This window comes from Phyllostomus discolor, chromosome 12, assembly GCF_004126475.2.
Source record: "Phyllostomus discolor isolate MPI-MPIP mPhyDis1 chromosome 12, mPhyDis1.pri.v3, whole genome shotgun sequence".
Lineage (NCBI taxonomy): Eukaryota > Metazoa > Chordata > Mammalia > Chiroptera > Phyllostomidae > Phyllostomus > Phyllostomus discolor.
The window spans coordinates 64,964,723-64,980,601 of record NC_040914.2 but is presented as its reverse complement, the minus strand read 5'-3'; the positions used below and the strand labels follow the sequence as shown (position 1 = coordinate 64,980,601).

At 53.7% G+C, this 15,879-nt stretch overlaps 1 protein-coding gene and 1 non-coding gene across 4 annotated transcripts in view; both read right to left on the bottom strand.

Moving 5' to 3' along the window:
• VAC14 (VAC14 component of PIKFYVE complex) overlaps positions 1 to 15,879 on the bottom strand; it is a 93,413-nt gene that overhangs the window by 57,739 nt on the left and 19,795 nt on the right. For all 3 annotated transcript variants that reach the window (XM_036012188.1, XM_036012189.1, XM_028501824.2), the window contains exons 10-12: positions 9,994 to 10,048; positions 3,486 to 3,630; positions 3,145 to 3,210 (exon numbers count right to left, since the gene is read on the bottom strand). In XM_036012188.1, coding sequence (XP_035868081.1) covers positions 3,145 to 3,210; positions 3,486 to 3,630; positions 9,994 to 10,048 — 266 coding nt within the window. The remainder of the gene's footprint in view (positions 1 to 3,144; positions 3,211 to 3,485; positions 3,631 to 9,993; positions 10,049 to 15,879) is intronic.
• Positions 15,624 to 15,694, bottom strand: TRNAG-GCC. Its single transcript has one exon. It is a non-coding gene; the product is annotated as a tRNA-Gly (tRNA).

Sequence of the window (15,879 nt, the reverse complement as noted above, 5' to 3'; positions counted from 1 at the left end):
CACCGGGATAGAACTGAGGAACAATGACAGACAAGACATCCCTACGAGGCCACGTGTCAATGGGACTGTGGGACATGCTAGAGGGGCGGAGCCTGGTCTCTGAAGCCCTGCCCTTCCCTGCGCCCAGCTCTTGCATCATTAACACCTGTGCACACTCTGTCCCGAGGCCGGTGGCTCTCACCAAGGGTGAGAAACGTGGGTTTATCACAAACACACTGGGAGAGAAAACCATTTGCAACAAGATGATGACTCTGTCCCCAATATAAAGAGTTTCTAGAAATCAACAAGAAAGGTGAACAAAAAGGTCTGGAGGCTGAAGGGAGAGCTTTTTCAGAAACACACCCCTCTCCACACCAAACAGAACTCTTCCTAAGAGCCTGTGGAACAAGAGAAGGCGGCCAGAAATGGCACAGTGATTTAATTAGACAGGAGCTCCCCATCTCCCCAGCTGGTTCTGACAGGGGTAGCCAGGCACACAGGGGAAAACACCAGCACGGGAGCCGTGTGATGGGAAGGATGGGCTTTGGGCTCAAACAGGTCTGGTGTGGAGTTTGCTCCATTCCGAGCTGTGCGCAAGTTACTGCACCTCCCCAGGCCTGGGAAAAAGCACTCCCCACAGAACGGCTGAGGCCTCTCTGAGCACTGCGAGTGAGGGCGAGGCTCAGTCCCCGGCCCACTAACGACTTCACATGGGTAAGCTGTTGCAAAGAACCATCCAAGACGTGGGGTAAGCAGGGCCTCGAGGCCCCCAGGCCGGATGGAAGGACCTTCGCAGGGGCTGTTATATCCATTAGACTCCGTGAAGCCTTTAGTAGGAGGGGGCCTCCCTCCACCCCCCGTTTGGCTGTGGTCTGATTTGATTGAACGGCCTTCAGGGTCTTGCACCCCAGGGAGCTCTGATTTTATATCAGGGCTGTGTTTGGAAATAATGGGAAAACTCAGCAGAGAGCTTTTTCTAGATATCCTAGAAAGGAAGCTGCAAGAGAAGAGGGACTTTGTCTTGTGTGTGGCTGTCTGTCCACTGCCAAGTACACAGTAAGCCCTCAAAGTCGCCAAAGAGATTGGGCAGGGGACACTCAGGAATGTGATTCTGGTGAAGCGGCGGGATGTGGCAGAGGCAGGACTCCCCACTGATTATCGAGGTCCCCAAGCCCTTCCCCTGGAGATGGGAAAGCAGGGACTTTACCTCGGCTACAGCAGCACTCCCCCACCCCCACCCCGAGACTGTCCCCAGGAGCAGCTGCAGTCCTACCCGCACCAGAGACCCACAAGATGTGCCCCAAAGCCCAGACAGCATTTGGAGCTCCAGCAAATGGAGTCTGCACAGCCTCGACCTGAACGGAGCTGTTTAATGGACTGCATCTCCTCCCTTTAAATGCACACGCACACAAAACCAATCGAGAGCAAAGAGAGTTGGATGGGATTAAACAACTCAATTTAAAGGATTGAAAACTCAGCTGCTTCCAGTGAAGTCCTAGGGAAGGAACCAATCAGCCAAGTTCTCTTCCTTTTTGTACTGAAATGAGGGCTATGGCTGTGCAGTGAGCCACTCTGAGCTCCGGCAGAACTGGGCCGAGTCCACCCGGGCCTCTCGCTGCAGTGGGTGGTGGGGGAGAGGGGTGTGCGCACACATGTGTGTGTGTGCGTGCATGTGTGTGCTTGTATGTGTGTGTACATGGTGGGCAGGCAGGAGAGGCCGAGGGCAGATTCCCAGACCATCTGTTTTGGATTTTTCTGGAAATGCCGAGTACCTTAGAGGACCAGAGGCAGACATCTGCTTGTCCGCATCTCTTTTCACCACAGGTTTAGGCTGCAGGGCAGCTTCCCCGGGCCCCACACAAGCCTGGTCCAAGCCCAGGGCGGACCATGGTGCCTCACTCCACAGGAAGTTGTGGGCCATGCCCCTCTCCTTTCCCCAGCCTCCAGGCCTTGTCCACCCCCTATTCCCACTGCCCACTGAGGACTACAGCTCTGCCTGGAGCCCACGGTCGCCCAGAACCTGGAAGAGGGGAGGAGCGGGGTCCAGGTGCAGCAGCCAGGACCCGATGTGCAGCAGGGGCTGGCATGGGTAGAGAGAGGGGATGCCACCCTGGCAAGTGGCAACGCTCAGCTGCAAACCCTACCCCTGAAAAAGAACTCGCCTACCCCAACTCCATGGAATGGGGAGCTGCATGGAATGGTGCGGAGAAAGGTGGTGTGTGGCTGGAGGAGTAGATGGTAGAAGGACTCAGGTGGTAGAAGGACTGAGGTCCCAGCTCTCCCCAACTTTCCTGGCCAGTTTCCTGCTCAGGGTTACTCTGCTGCTGGGATCTGGGCCAGCTCCTCCCCTTTGCATCACCAGCTTCTGGTGACCCCAACAAAGCAAAGCTGAGGGGTCCAATGTCAGACTCAAGATCAAATGGCGTTTGGCTGAAATGAACAACACAGCCAGCACTCACAGAGCGCTCAGTGTGCACCCAGCATGGCATTGAAGCATCTTGCGTGGAGCATTTCATTCTCACAACCCGTGTGCTGTTACTACCCCACTCAACACAGAAGAAAGGAGGCACAGAGTCAAGGAGTGGCTTGCTCAAGTTCAGGCAGTGAAGCAAAGCCAGACCTTGTACCCACACCTGAGCCACAGTGGGGCTCTCCACTGTCAGTCTCCACTGCCTTCCAGGGACCAGGAGTTGCCTGTGCAGGCTGGCTGCCTGGCGGGTGCTCTGCCCCAGTGTGCTCTTGAGAAGGGCCAACAGAGGCGTCCTCATTCCCAAAGCCAAGAGCAGCAAACACAGCTTTCCCCCTTAAAGCAGCCACCCCCCACTTTTTTGGAACCAGGGACCAGTTTCATGGAAGACAATTTTTCCATGGACTGGGTCGGGTGGGAGGGATGGCGTCAGGATGATTCAAGTGCATTACATTCAAGCTCACCCCCTGCTGTGCAACCTGGTTCCTAATAGCCCGGACAGTACCGGTCTGCAGCGTGGAGGTTTGGGGACCCCTGCTCTAAAGGGTGCACTTCACCAGGTATAAGCAACAGGGCAATTTTGGGGTGCTGATTTAAGAGAACAACAAACAAGCACCTCTCCATTATGAGATCCCATCAGTCATTCAAAAGGGGAGGCCAAGAAGCCACTGTCACAGGAAGCGGTGTCGTGGACCTACCTCATCGGACTCGTCCGATAGCGTCTGCAGGAGGATGGGGAAGAGGCTGTCCGTGTGCCGGAACATCTGCAGAGCGGAGAGGAGGGCGCCCGTGAGCTCTCCCTTGTTCCAGGCCTGCACTCAGCTCGGACGGCGCCCCCTGCATGGACCACCTTCTCCTGCTCCCCCAGACACCAAGGGCTCCTCAAGCACCTGTCATCCCTCTGCACATCATGGTTTCCCCAGAATTTCCATCCATGATCCAAATCCCAAGCACAGGCAGGCACTTGAAATGCAAGGTGGGAATGGAAAAGGCCCCTGGCTTGGAGGGACCTACTGGGCCCATGGACCTGAGGGCTCACCTTCCGGGGGGTCTTGATGTAGAGGTGGTAAAGCCACTTCAGCACGGCAATCCTGGTCATCATCCCGATGGCCATGTCACTGAGGTGGCAGTTCAGGACCTGCACGATCCCATCGAGGTGGAGGGCAACTGGGGCCCTTTCCGTGCTGTGGGCAAGACCAGGAGTTGAAGCCACTGGAGCCCTCCCCACCGGACCCAGCACCACCCTGGCCCTGCACTAGGACCTCCCAGAGGGCTTGTTTCTCTCCCTCTGTGATAACGTGGCGGGGTGGGGGCCAGGCTGCTGGGGGCCTACCCACTTCCCTTTTCTTTACCAGCACTACCTGGCTCTGACAGTAGAAAACTCTCCAGTGTCACTGAGCTGGGCCCCAGCAAACCTCAGGGATGCAAGGCCATTCAGTCCAGACCCTTTGTGATAAAATGAAACCACTACGTCCACAAAGTCCACGGGAAGGACCTGATGACACACCTGCCATCCACAGGGCCTTCCCAAGGCCCCTGACAAACATTTCTCAAGTGAAAACCGGGGTTGTGGCTTTTTCTCTGCTGTACTCCAGGGCGCTCAGCCCAGAGTTCAGCCTGGCTGAGGAGCCTTGAGAGGGGCCTTGGAAGTTCTAAAGTTCTTGTTAGCCGGGGAAGTCGGCCTCTGCCTCTGAGACGTGGAGCTGTTCAGAATGGGCTTTGCTCCAGGGGGGCACAGGCTCTGGATTTACCGACCAAAGCCTTCCTGGTCTCCAGGCAGAGTCTCCTGCCGGGCAGCCCCGAGGGCAGGGTGCTGCTGGGACACCGATCCCCACCCTCTGCCCAAAGCTCGGAGCCCAAGCAGAGACTGGAGTTGCTGGGGATGGGGACGGCATGGGCGGAAGACCCGAGGATACCAGGGAGGGGCTGCTCTCCTGGCAGTGCATCGCACAGTATTCGTGCAAAGGGGCCACGGCTGGTGCAGATGGGGCTGCAATTCTTTGAGGACTGGGCCAGGCGCTTCGGTTGCTGCCAGTACAAAATGGTCTTTCGTGGTATTTCCAGGCTGCTCAATTATTCATTTGCATCAGGAACTCCATGCCTGTGTTTTCCTAATTCGCCTGCAGCCTCTTTGAGGCTCATTTGATGTGAATTCCTAAAGGGCATAATTCTGAGCTCTGTAAGTGCTAAACGGAACTGCTACTTAATATGGTCTGATGGTTCCCCACGGTGCTCGTTTCGGGGGCTACAGTGGGTACTTCTATCCTCCGAGGGTGGAAAGGGCTGAGCCTCTGGCCAGGGCCGCCACTGAGATTTCCACGGGAGCCTCGTGGCTGGAAGTCCCGGGGTCGGCCGAGGATATCCACCACGTAAGCCCTTCGGAGCCTGAGACAGGGAAGTGCCGCATGGACAGACGAGTCGGGCAGCACACATGGGCTGCCACCACCGTCCCCTCGGCCTCCCTCACGCTCACCGCCGAGGGACTAGAATGTGGGCCACATATGGAATTTTACGTGTTCTGGTTTTATATTAAAAAGTAAAAAGAAATGGGAAATTATTTTTAACGATACACTTTAATTAACCTAACATACCCCAAATATGGTCATTTTAACATATAACTGGTATAAAATCAATATTAAGATCACTAGTAAGATATTTTCCCCTGGTGCCCTAGTCTTTAAAACCCAGCATGCACTTCACGCTGACAGTGCAGCTCAGTGCAGACCGGCCACGTGGCCCGTGCCGGGGAGCTACGTGCGAGGGCCCTCTGACAGTTTCCCAGTCATTCCCTCTCCCTGCCAGGATCTACTTACTGTCTTATCGCCAATCCCACTTTCCCCATCCTGTTGGCCTCTCCCTGGGCCAGAGGGATCCTGGGGCTGAAGGGGCTCGAGCAGCCTCCTACAGCCGAGGCCTTGCCAAAGCTGGAGCTCAGAGGCACTGGGCAGCGAACAGAGACCCACCGCTGCCTGCTCTCTCCCGGCTCCCTGAGCCTGACCTGAGGTCAGGTCTCGGCAAGTCCCTTTGCCCCGCAGGAGCGACAGGGCACCCCAGCCATGAAGGAGCACCCTGTGCCGGGTAGTCACTGCCACATTCTTGGTTAAACAGCCCCCCTGAGGGGCCACTGCCACATTGTTAAGTTAAAATGACCCTCCTGGGAGGAGGGCCCTGTTCTCACTTTCCCGGGACTCAGGGCCGCACTGATCTAGCACTGGCCCGTCCTGAGCTGCTGGTGGGGGGGAAGGCGGGGCCAAGCCCAGCTCCCCTCTCTTCACTCCCCGCATCAGGCCTGGTGGTGTGTCTGACCTGGGGCTGGGGGTGAGGGGGCAAAGGGGCGAGGGGAGATGCAGGGTTCCGAAAACAGTGATGATGATAGAGGTACCGGAAACGACAGCTCACGTTTCTGGGGCAGATAACCTGTGTCGGGCACCACTCTGAGCCCTGTACCTACAGGGCTTCACTGACGTTCCTCAGAGGCCAATGACAGTGTTGTTCCCATTCTGGAGGTGAGGGAATTGAAGCACACGGACGTTGTTAAGTAACCAGCCCAAGGTTACCTAGCTGGGAAATGGTGGGGCTGGCAACTTGAATCTGAGCAGTCAGTCTGAGTCCAGACTGGCCTCACTGACCTCATGGCCCTGCCTCCTAAAGGGCCAGGCTCAGGGGGGTCCATGGTGGCATCACTTCCAACTGTCCCCTGGCGGCTGGGCCAGCAGAATGGCAGCCCCGTGTGGTGCATTTTCTTGTCAGGAAGGCAAAGTCTCCATTAGGGAGAGAGGACACCAGGGAAGCCTAGTGCGTGTTTCTGCTCTGTGGGGGGCACTGCAAACCTAGTGGCCCAAAGATGCCGGGCCAGATGGCCCTTGGCCAGCCAGGCTCTTTAGTTCACAGTGGTCCTGAGGTGCATCTGGCCGGCTCAGTGTCTCTGAGGGCAGAAGGCAAGGGCCAGCCCACGGTGGCACCTTCCTCAGGTGGCACTGTGTCAGGGCCAAATAACGAGGAAGGATTTCAAGGAGTTGGTGTGTGAACTGGCAGTATTTTGTGGACGAAGAATCTCTGATTTACCCCCGCAAATGCCAGCGGCACCACACTTCCAGACATGGGCACCTTCAGACTGCTGGTGGGGCTGGTGTCAACCACAACTATTAACCGAAAGGACCTTGTGGCTCATGTAACCTGACCCTTCAATGCACAGGTGAGGACACTGAGGTGGAGAGATGGTGTAGATCATCCAAGGCTGTGAGATCACACACAAAGAACTCATTTCTCAGCTGGAGACACTCTCCCTGGGTCTTGCTTCCCTTGATTGGCTGGAGGTGAAGGGCAAGGGAAGCAGGCACACACCAGGGAGGCTGATCTCAGCTCCCAGGAAAGGGAGGACTGATGATCCCATCTGCCTCCCAGGAAGCAGCTCTGGGCTGCTCCACCAGGCGGGGCAGGCTCTGAGCATGCCCACGGGGAGCTAGGACCCTGGAAGCCTGGGCCCTGCTGAGAATGCGTGCTGCTTGGCCGCTCAGCTCCTGAGCTGTGGTCCGGGGCCTGAGATGGCGCTCCCTCAGCCCTGCTTCACCTTACTCGAAGAGAACAGAAGGGAGCTCATTCACAATTTAAAATGCATTTCTGCTTGGGTTCCAGACAGTCTAGACTAGTCACTCTTGGGGCTTCTGAGTTATTTCAAGGTGTCTACAAAACCCCATTTCCAGTGAGCATTTTTTTCATACAGCATCTCATAACAAATGTCTTACTCGTACAGGTGCTGCAATTTCCAAATGCAAGGCGCTACTGTGGCTATTAAAATACCTATGCACTGAACAGTGCTTCTGATACTGCTGATAAATAATGACCAACCCCAGTGGCTCCCCCCTCAGGGAAGCAGCCCCTTACTTCCGTGATGTCTAACTCTTCATAGTGCTCACATGTCACAGCTCTCATCAAAGTAAAAGGAAGACAAATTAAAAACACGTTGTTTCTGACTTCGAATTTGTTTTCTTATAAGAGACTATCATAACTTTTTCAGTCGGCAGATGCAGGAAGTTGGGGAGCACTGACCTCTAGCCCTATCTGCCTGCCTCCTGTGCGGGGCCACCAGCTTCACCAGGAGACACGCACGGAGTGTCCGCGGTGACGCCATGGCCCGCAGCAGCGGGGCGGAGGCCTGCTCGCAGGGCAGCGCCTGCCTGGGGCTCCCGTGTCAGGTGAGCTAGAGAGGCTGGTCGAAACGCCCTGCAGCTCTCCAGCTATGAGTAATAAGGTTAAATGCGTGGGCTTTCGAGTCAGACAGACCAAGCCTGAAGTCCAACTTGGCCATTCATTAGCTGAATGACTTTGGCCAAGTTTACCTCCCTGGGCCTGCTTTCTCACCTGTAAAATGGGGTAATAATGAGGTTCTTGTAATCACAACCGTAGCTAGAACGTGGACAGTGCTTTCAGTGTGCCAGACCCCGCTCTATGCTCTTTTCCTAGTTCAGGTCCTTCAGCCCCAGACCTCTACAAAGTCGGTACCAGCCTCACACCCAGTTTACAGAGCAGTGAGCTGAGGCAGGGAGGGGTTAAGCTACTTGCCCAGGGCCGCCCCGCCAGGCACAGAGGAGGCAGGATGTGCGTCCTGAAAGTGGGACTCCACTACCCAGAGGGTTCATGACAGCTAGGACCCTGCGTGGTGCATATAAGCATGAAAGAGAGAGACCGAGACCGACTGTCCCCCGTGGGGCAGGACACTCCCCTCGAGCCCAGGGTACTGCGACAGGCCTTTCCACAGCCAGTTTGGTCCCGTTCCCTCACCTACCCTCGCGGGGCTGCCAGAGGGCCTTCTTAGTCACAGGCGTGCTCCCTCACTCCCGCCTGTGCTGCGGACTCCCACGGCCTTCAGAACAGGAGCACGTCTCCTCTGCGGGACGCACCAGTCTCCCCGCGTCTCCACGCAGACCTCTCCCGAGTTCCAGAGCCCACTACCCAAACCTGCCCGTGGGGTTGCTCAGAGCCACCCTGGACAGAGCTCCTGACTGGCCCACTCACACACCTGTCCCTCCTTCCAGCGTGGGAAGTGACACCAGGGTACCCTGAAATGGCTCAAGCCAAAAACCTATAAGTTATTCTTTCTCTCATTTTTCTCCTTTCACTCTCTCCCATTAGCAAATTCTGTCAGTTTTACCTTCAAAACACATCTCAAATCTATACAACTTCCTCCTTATTTTGCCACCTCCTCAGTCAGAGCCTCTACCCTCCAAACCAGGCCGCACCCGCCCGAGTCCTTCCTACTTCTGTTCTCCACACAGTGGCTCCCGATCTCCGGTCCCCCTCAGCCCTATAATGGAGACACTACTGCTGACCCCGTGGGATATCAACATTAGCAAAATCTAATCACGTGAGTCGAAGTGCCCGGCACAGCAAGGGCCTGGCAGCACTCACCCCCGAGCGTTCACTGCAGTCAGCCACTGCTCCAGCCTCAGCCCTGGCCCCCAGCACCCTCCCAGCCCCCCGCCACAGCCATCCCTGCCCTTTCTGGCAATTTCCCGGTTGTTTCCCTGCCTCCCCGCAGACCGCCTCAAGGTCAGGGGCTGTTCAGGGCCATCTCTCTATCTTGGAACCTGGAGGGTTGGACACGGGCAGGTGCTCTGGGGCGTGCGACAACTAACTGAGAACAAACGAATGGGGGAAGGCCGACCGGCTTGCTCCCACAGTCGGCGAGCGGCCCTAGGAGGAGAGCGTGTTTGTAATCGGTGCTGCCTCCTTTGACAACCTGCACAGGGCCCTTAGGTCAGAAGGGTCTTAAACTGATACAAAAGGAGGAGAGATACCGAAGGTCTGGGGAGAACAGCGCCTCCCGGGTTGAATGCCCATTTTCCCTCCGTAAGTGGCGCTGCCCAGGGCCGAGTTCCAAGGGAAGAAACCCACTGCAGGAGAAGTGCCACCCATTCCAGCCCCACTAGCGCCAATTCTGACCAAAGAAAAAGTGAGATGGGCCAGGGGACTGAGACAAGGAGACAGCACGAGAGCATTCCTTCCCTAGGGGGATGCCATCACCCTGCAGTGTGCAGGGGGTTGGCAAGGAAGGGAATTATCTCCACGCTTGGCCTGCACTGCCCCCACGTGGAAGGCTGAGCTATTACTGCTCGCCCAGGAGCCCAGCAGAGGACAGTTCCTGATGCCCGCGTGGCCCATGCACTCTTAGATTCTATCAATCACTGACCGTAATCCAGAAGGTCAGTCTTGTCTGCCCCACTTATCCTGGATGTGCAAACGGTGCTGGGCAAAGGTGTCTGTGTCTCACTGTAGTCACTGTGTATTTATTGTATACTTTCATAACTTGTATTTATAGAGACCTCCAGGAGCCTCTAATCCCCACCCCCCAGGCCATCTGTCCATCAGAACTGGGTGGGTTGGGCTTGCCCAGGGTCCCTCACATTCCCTCCTCAGGCACCTCCTGTGCCCCATGAGCAGTGGCCCCAAGCAGAGCTCGCCTTGGGTGTTTACTGCAGTCCCTGCCCCAGGAGAGATCTGGGCTGCTCGCATCCCATGACCACCCCTGGCGGGGACAAACCACTTACCTGACTGAAGAGAGGCCGCTGCTGAAGCTGGAGTCGCAAGAACCATCGGGACCTCCTGGGGAGGGTAAGGGATAATGGTCATGCTAAAGGCTGCTGGGGTCTTTTGAATGAACAAGATCCCTGTTATAAAAACACACAGACTCTCTGGTCCCCCACACCTTGCTTCTGGCCCTTGAAGAGGAAACGGCCCCGGAGCCCTGAGGCCCCAAGCCTACTCGCTCCCCTGAGCTTTTGGGGCAGGGCCCAGGCCTGCGAGACGTCAGCAAAGCGGCCTCACAAGAAGAGGGACGCAAACGCCGAACACGTCTGGGAAACCTCAGCAGGGTCTGCTGGCCTGAGGACAATGGATGTGGCGAAGGACGTGTGGGACACTCATCGTCATTAGCCATCAGGTAAGTGTACATCAAAACTGCAGCGAGATGTCACTTCACGCCCACTGGGAGGGCTCAAATAAAAAAGAGAGATGAGCACAAGGGGTGGTGAGGGTGCGGAGGAACTGGAAGCCTCAGACCCTGCTGGTGGGAGCGGGAAACGGCACCGCTGCTTCGGAAAACGGCCTGGCGGTTCCTGAAAAGATGAAACCCGTTGCAGGCAAGTCTACCCCTAGGCGTTTTCCCGAGAGAAAGGAAAACTACGTCCACACCAAAACTTGTGCAGCACGTTCACAGCGGCATTATTTCAGACAGCCAGAAACTGTACGCGATCCAAATCCTACTGACTGAAGAATGGACGAACCAAGTGTGTCAGAGCCGTACAACGCACGACTACGTGATCGTAAGAAGGAATGGAGCGCGGACACCTGCTTCCACACGGACGGACCTGGAAAACGTCACCCTAAAGGAAGGAAACCAATCACAAAGGGCCCCACGCTGTATGATTCCACTCATACGAAATGTCCAGAAGAGGCAGATCTGCAGACAGAGAGTCGGTTAGAGGTTGCCAAAGGCTAGAGGGGTGGGAGAACAGTGTCAGCTAGTTCTTAAATTAAAAAAAAATCAAACAACTTTTTATTTTGAAATAACTTTAGATTCATAGAAAAGTTGCAAAAGCAACACATAATTCCCTGTACACCCTCCACCCAGCTGCCCTAATGGTAACATTACACACACTGTCGTTTCACTATCAAACCAGGAAAGGAGCACTGATACAACGTTCCTAACTGAACTACACACCTAGTGTGCATCTGCCCAGTTTGTCTGCTCACGTCCTCCGTTCCAGGATGGAACCCGAGACCCCACACTGCATCCAGTTGTCCCATCTCCTTAGTCCCCTCCAATCTGCGGCAGTTCCTTATCTTTCTGTATCTTTCCTGAACTGGATACTTCTGAAGCCCTGGGCAGTTACTTTGTGTCAGCAGAATGTCTTGTGGTCTGGGGTTGTTCTCTCACACTCTCCCGCGAATAGGTTCGGGGTAAGTGACCGCCCTCAGTGCATCATCTCAGGGAATCTATTTGTTTCATTACCGGTGAGGCTAGCCTCTCCACCTGATTATGGTAGAGTCTTCTGGGTTTCTCCCCTATAAAGTTACTGTTTTCCTTTTTGTAATTAGTAATTATCTTGGGGAAGATAGTTGAGATTAGACAAATAATCGTTTTTTTTCCCCTTCAAACATTATCCCACTGATTTGTAACATCCATTAGTGGATCTCACCCACAACAATTACTACTGTGGAGTTTGCCTAATAGTGATATTCTGTTTTCCTCTTTCCCTCTACATTTATTAACTGGAACTCTTCTACAGGGCAGAGCGGTCCCTGCTCCACCATTTATTCATCCATCCACCCACCCACTCATATCATTATGGATCCCCAGATATTTATCTTACTCTGTGGGTTACAAATTAAAACTATTTTTATTTATACTGTTGTTAAAATGGTGCCAGTCTTGGCCTCTTCAAAGTTTTAAATTATACAAGTAAAATATCTTCTCATTCTGAAAATATCAAAAACAAAGCAAAGCCACTTTTCCTCCCTAACCTTTGACCTCCAGTTTCCATGCAGGTAAATTACTACTTTACCAGTCAGGCAAGCAACCTCTCATTTTTTGCTAATCCTACTTTTTATTTAGTAAACATACACAGAAGCAGAGAATGTCTTTTGTAATCTGCCTTTTTCACTTTGTACTATCTTGGAGCAGTGCTATGGTGTGGACTGAAGCTACTACCCCCAGGCCCCTACTGAGGGGACCTTTATTTCCACCTTAACCAGAAAATCTCTGAGTTGTTCCTTGTCCCGAGTCCCAGAGAAGCTTTGGGGGATGTGGCACAACTTGGTGGGGGCAGGAAGGGCTGTGGGCACAGCTGGGCCTGCTCATCAGCCCCAGGGAAAGGGAGGGGGCATGTGGGGAACACTGGGCAGGCCGGCCCACACCAGCAGCCTGGGTGAGCAGCTGGGGCCCCGGTGGCCTCCCTGTTCTGGTCTTCCAGAAACACACGTACTTGCAGATGAATGATGTGTCGTCAGAAACTGGCTCCAAATTAATTTCAACTGTTTCCTAATTCCATTTTCAGCTCTCCCGTGCTTCCTCGTGCACAACTGGAAGTATTTCTCCAGCATCCGCGTCCATGGGGGCTGCTGGGGGTCAGGCCTCTGACACTTCAACAGACGTTGCCAAGTGGCCCTTCTGGAAGGTTCTATCAATATATGGTACTCAAGAACGAAGTCATCATCCCCACGCAGGGATATCAGCAATCTTTTCAATGTTTGCCAGGCTGAATAAAAATCATACATTGTTTTCCTTTGCAACCCCTGGACTCCCAGCCAGGTCGAGCATCTCTGGTTGCCCTTTTGTATGAACTTCCTCTTCAGAGAACCGCAGGGTGAACATTGCTATGGGCAGAGACTCCAGGGCCCTCGGGCCTGGGTGCGAGCCCTGACTCCCCTGCTTACTGGCTGTGCGACCCTGGGTCAGGTTCCTAGACTTCACCTCTACTGTCTCACCCGTATACCGGGGTAACGACAGTGCCGACATCACAGGCTTGCTATGACAATAAACGAGCTACTGTTTGTTCGGTGTTTAAAAGCTTTTGAAACATGATGCTAAATGTATTTGCCAGATGATTATATTTAGCTTGCTTACCTTTTGCCTCCCCCCACTAGGAACATCTGTTTCTCCCCCAAATCTCTGCAGGAGACATATATTTCCTTTATTAGTAGAGTAAAAAACGGGGGTGAGGCTGGGGGAGAGTGGAAGCTAAAGAGAAAGAAAAGATCCAGTTGAAATAACCTCCACGCAGCCTGGCCAGGTGGCCCCAGTCCTCCGGGACCACGGCCAGAGTCACACAACTACTCATCTGCAGATCTGGCCCTGAGCTCCCGGCAGGCGAGTCCTAGGTCTGGTTCACCTGCATCTGCAGTGCCCACAGAAGGTGCTGATACACCCAGTCCCATCCACACTTTGGAGCGGAATGTTGTCCCACAGAAGCCACCAGCCCACCACTGGAAACCCTACTTACAGCTCTGCTCCTCACCTGCCACATGAACTGCAATCCCTGATCCTCTCTGATCCCTCACTTAGGGGCCCCCAGGGGCTCCTTACCACCTGGGCAATGCTGGTGACAAAAGACAAGGGAGAACACCCCTGAGAACCTTGCTAAGTAGGCGGGTCTGTTATAAAGATGCACTACGACACCTAGACACTAAAGCACTGTAATTGAGAGTGTTGGGCTGTGTGCTAAGAGTTTTACATGCAAAAATCTTGTTTGAAACTCACCATCACACTACAGGCTAGGTGTTATTATCGTTGCCCTATTTAACAAACAAGGAATCTGAGGCTTAGAATCTGAGACCATGTGACTTGCCCAAGGGCGGCAGACAGGAAGTTGACAGAGCCAGGACACACGGCAGGTGGTTCTGGCCCCAGAATCTGCAGCACATGAATCAATTAGGGAACGTCTCGGAGGGGAACAGAGAGGACATAATCAAGTGCCACAGAAACCCCGAGTCAGAGAGGAACACCGCGCTGTGGACCCCCATGAGCGCTGGGGCTGAGGGGGAGCAGAGCATGTGAAGAGGGCTGGGAGCAGCATGGCACAGATGTGAGCCTGCCCTCACTGGAGCATGTGGGGAGAGGCGAGGCCGAAGCACCGTGTGTGAGAGTACGTGCTCCTGCACAGACGGCCAGGCCGTGGGTCTGGTGTAGAGGTGCATGGTGCAAAATGTGGTGCGATGTGGGATGCAGCAACACAGGCCGGTTGGGGAGGGAGACAGTAGGTGAGGGGACCAGGCAGGAGGCTCCTGCCTTCTCCAGGAGGACCCGGGTGGGAAGAGTGGACCAGAATAGTAAGAGGAAGTGGGAGAGGCTGGAATGGATGTGACTAGTCTAATCACCACTCTTCTGGCTTGCTGGCACCTTCTCCTGGCACCTTGGGAAAGTGCTGGTTTGTTACAAGCTGAGCAGGTCTGGAGTGGATGCAGAGCCCCAAAGCAGCTGTTGCCATCTCTGGGAACTACTGTAAAGTGAGCTCTGTGCCTGCTGAAATGCTGTTTATGGGGCAGTAAAATCTGAAGCCAAGCTGCCTGCATGCATCTTGGTTTAGGGTAAGATCCTCCCAAGCAGGGAGCTGTTTGAAGAAAGCTAAGGAAAACCATCTATGAAGTTAAAGAAATAAGCCACCCTGGCCAGGAATGGAACCCGGGCCTCTCGTGTGTGAGGCAAGAGCCCTAGCACGGAGCCACTACTGCTCCAGTTGGTTCCTCAGCAGCGGCCACGAGTGGCAGGACGCAGTGGTTCCTGTCCTGAGGGCTTGACTTGGTGCCACATAAGCAGAAAGAGTGGGGCAGGAGCTGCTGGCTTCCACTTTGGGGGAAGAGGTGCTAACTTTTTTTTTAAATGAATGAGGTGTAATTCATATATCATAAAATTCCTTGACAAAGGTTTATCATATTAAGGTGTACAACTGGTAATTTTTCCTACATCCACAAAGCTGTGCAAACATCACCACTGTTTAATTCCAGAACATCTCTGTCACCCCCAAAAGGAACCAGGTGTCTGTTAGCATTCAGTCCCACTTCCCGCTTCCCCAGCTCAGGCTCAGCAGCCATTATTCTATTTTCTAACTCTATGGATTAAAGGGCACAAACTTTTAAAATCAGTATAAAGTAGTCCAAACTTCTGCATGTTGTGACTTGTCACGCAAAAAACAAAACAAAGCCAAACAGCCCCACCCCAAACCTACCACCCAAACAAAAAAGGAGGATGTGGAATCACACAGGGTAGGGTGCCAGTAGGTTTACAGTTGTGAGTACATGAAACAGAGTTTATTCTTATATTAATTATTGTATTCTTTTCCACATGAATACTGTAAACCTACTTTTGCCCCACCCTGTGTAAGTTGTATGATCTCAAATATATACAATGGACAAAAAAATGCCAAAATTTTAATACTGACTGCCTCTTAGTGAGAACAGTCCTGCTTCTTTATATTTTCTCCTACTTTCAAATTTTGCTAAAATGAGAATAAAAAAATGGAAAGATAAAAAATACTCATAGATCAGTGAAAGCTCATAAAATATACCTATGCCTGAGATTCTTCTATATCGCTCAGTAAGAAAGCTCCTGCCTTAGGAGGCCCATACTAACTTAACTCCCCAAGTTTTTCTCTTAAGGAGCTGCCAAAAAGTCTCCAGCTGCTGCATTGGCCGGGAATCGAACCCGGGCCTCCCGCGTGGCAGGCGAGAATTCTACCACTGAACCACCAATGCTCCAGCTGGGTGCTGCTCTGCCTCCAGCTGTTTTGCTACTGTGGCTCCCAGTGGCCAAGTCACAGCTGTAACCTGACACCTGAACAACTCAGCATGCCAAACCCCTGGGAGGAGGCCCATGAGGCACGCGTGCCTGAAATTCTCCTCAGATCTCTAAACAGAGGCCTGAGATTCACAATGGGAGA